At 39.5% G+C, this 1,806-nt stretch overlaps 1 protein-coding gene across 1 annotated transcript in view; it reads right to left on the bottom strand.

Moving 5' to 3' along the window:
* Positions 1-562: 562 nt before the first annotated feature.
* Positions 563-1,806, bottom strand: part of LOC115286621 (lymphotactin-like) — a 4,268-nt gene continuing 3,024 nt past the window's right edge. The window contains exon 3 of the mRNA XM_029933054.1: positions 563-822. Coding sequence (XP_029788914.1) covers positions 660-822 — 163 coding nt within the window. The 3' untranslated portion in view covers positions 563-659. The remainder of the gene's footprint in view (positions 823-1,806) is intronic.

The following is a 1,806-nucleotide window of genomic DNA, read 5'->3' as shown; positions in this document are numbered from 1 at the left end:
ATTTGAATAAAGCAGCTTTTCACAAATGTCTAACTGTTGATACCTTGACAAAGAGCTGACAAGTCCAGTGCCTGTGTTTCTTCATGAGAGACCAAAAGAAACACAGAAAGAGAAGACAATTTACTAGAGATAAACATGAGTGGAGCCAATTTTTAAGTAGTGGACACTCGGGATGGAAATGCAATGGCAGTGGGCTTCTTTTCTCTCTCATTCCATACAAAATTCTATTAGGAAAGCAGGTTGAGGTAGATCTTAAATTGTTTCTATTGTCACCATTGCCACTTGTGACTCATGTGTGGAGAACCACTGCAAGCTGGAAACTAATAACAAAGAATATAGCTTTCATCTCTGATAAACGCTGGCCAAAATCTCTCCCATGATGAATACCATCAAAGGGAGGTACAGTTAAGACAGAGATAAAACATACATGACATGTTACCTTCCCCAACATGTAATGAATAGGCTTTGAGACTCTTCAGAATAACAAATATTTATTTAAAACATCTAAATAAATATGAAAGACATGAAAAATAAAATTATAAAAAAAAAGTAAGTTGGCTCGTGCGGCACTTTTATAAAAAGTGAAATAATCCAATTAGTCCATGAGTTTATAAAGAGACATGAGCTGGCTGGTTAGTGAGGTAAGTGCCAGAAGGCCACTATGTGGTCAGGGTCACAGCTGAATTGGTGAAATGTTGAGCTCCTGTTGGCGTGGTCTGTTTCATGTTTTTTCTGGTCGATTTGTCCACGCTTTCTACCGCTTTTTTCACCCACTCGGCTTGGGGATCCACACAGACTTTAAGGCCACGTCTGGTAATAAATCTGTAATACAAGGAAAAGATTCACTCAAATCCTCACAGCCTTGGGACCAGGAGTTAAGATCAGACCAGATATGAGAGATTTTGTGCGGAAATTATTCTCAAAACTGTGAGACCTTAGATGAAAACCTTTATTCTGTAATCTGTGTTAACACAAAGAGAAATACATGTTCATCCTAATTCTCAGACTTCTTTTTCCATCCACGCTACCAAATGTAGAAACTAATCTGGACATTTAAGGTCATCTTGTTCAATAATTACCTCTATCTTCGTATTCAAAGCTAAACACACCCATCTTGCTTTGGGGACAAAGGTGATTTCTTTATTTAATTTCTTTGGGGAAAATTGCAGTTATGTGTTGGGAACAGCTGCTATTCTGAAAATGTGAACCTGGATAGAGAATGGTACCCAGAGGGCTAATTTGTCACATCTTTTCTGAAGATAAAGCAACTGCTAAAACATGGTGCTCTACTTTAGCACACCATAAGGAAAGGAAAGAAAGGAGAAAGGAAGGGAAGGAAAGGGAGGGGTGGGGGAATGGAGGGGAATGGAAGCATCTCACACCAGTGTGGCCATATGTTCAAATCCTGACCCAAACCAGCCATCTCTAAACCTAACCCTCAGAACTAAGCACAATATTCATCTGATTCCCAGTCAGGATCTTCTGATAAGCTAAATCAAATAGGGGGATGATATTCTTTATTTGATTGCCAGACTTTCTGTCAATAATTGTTATTTGGTCCTCCATAAAGACATGGTTAATATTTTGATGGTCAACTTTTTCCAATCGTTGTTACTTGGTGCTCCATAGAGACATGGCTAATATGGAAAAACAAAGGGGCTGTTTGTTCACGTGAAGTCTTCCTCTGTGCCAACTTCCTGAGAAGGGCAGCATTTCTATATACTGTGTCCCATCAAGCCCAGAGTAGGGGGAAACAAACTCACATTACTGCTCTCATGGAGCCCTCCCTGATGGTGTAGGTCTTGA

Source organism: Suricata suricatta, chromosome 3 (assembly GCF_006229205.1).
Source record: "Suricata suricatta isolate VVHF042 chromosome 3, meerkat_22Aug2017_6uvM2_HiC, whole genome shotgun sequence".
Lineage (NCBI taxonomy): Eukaryota > Metazoa > Chordata > Mammalia > Carnivora > Herpestidae > Suricata > Suricata suricatta.
The sequence above is the reverse complement of the archived record's forward strand: the minus strand, read 5'-3'. Positions and strand labels throughout refer to the sequence as shown.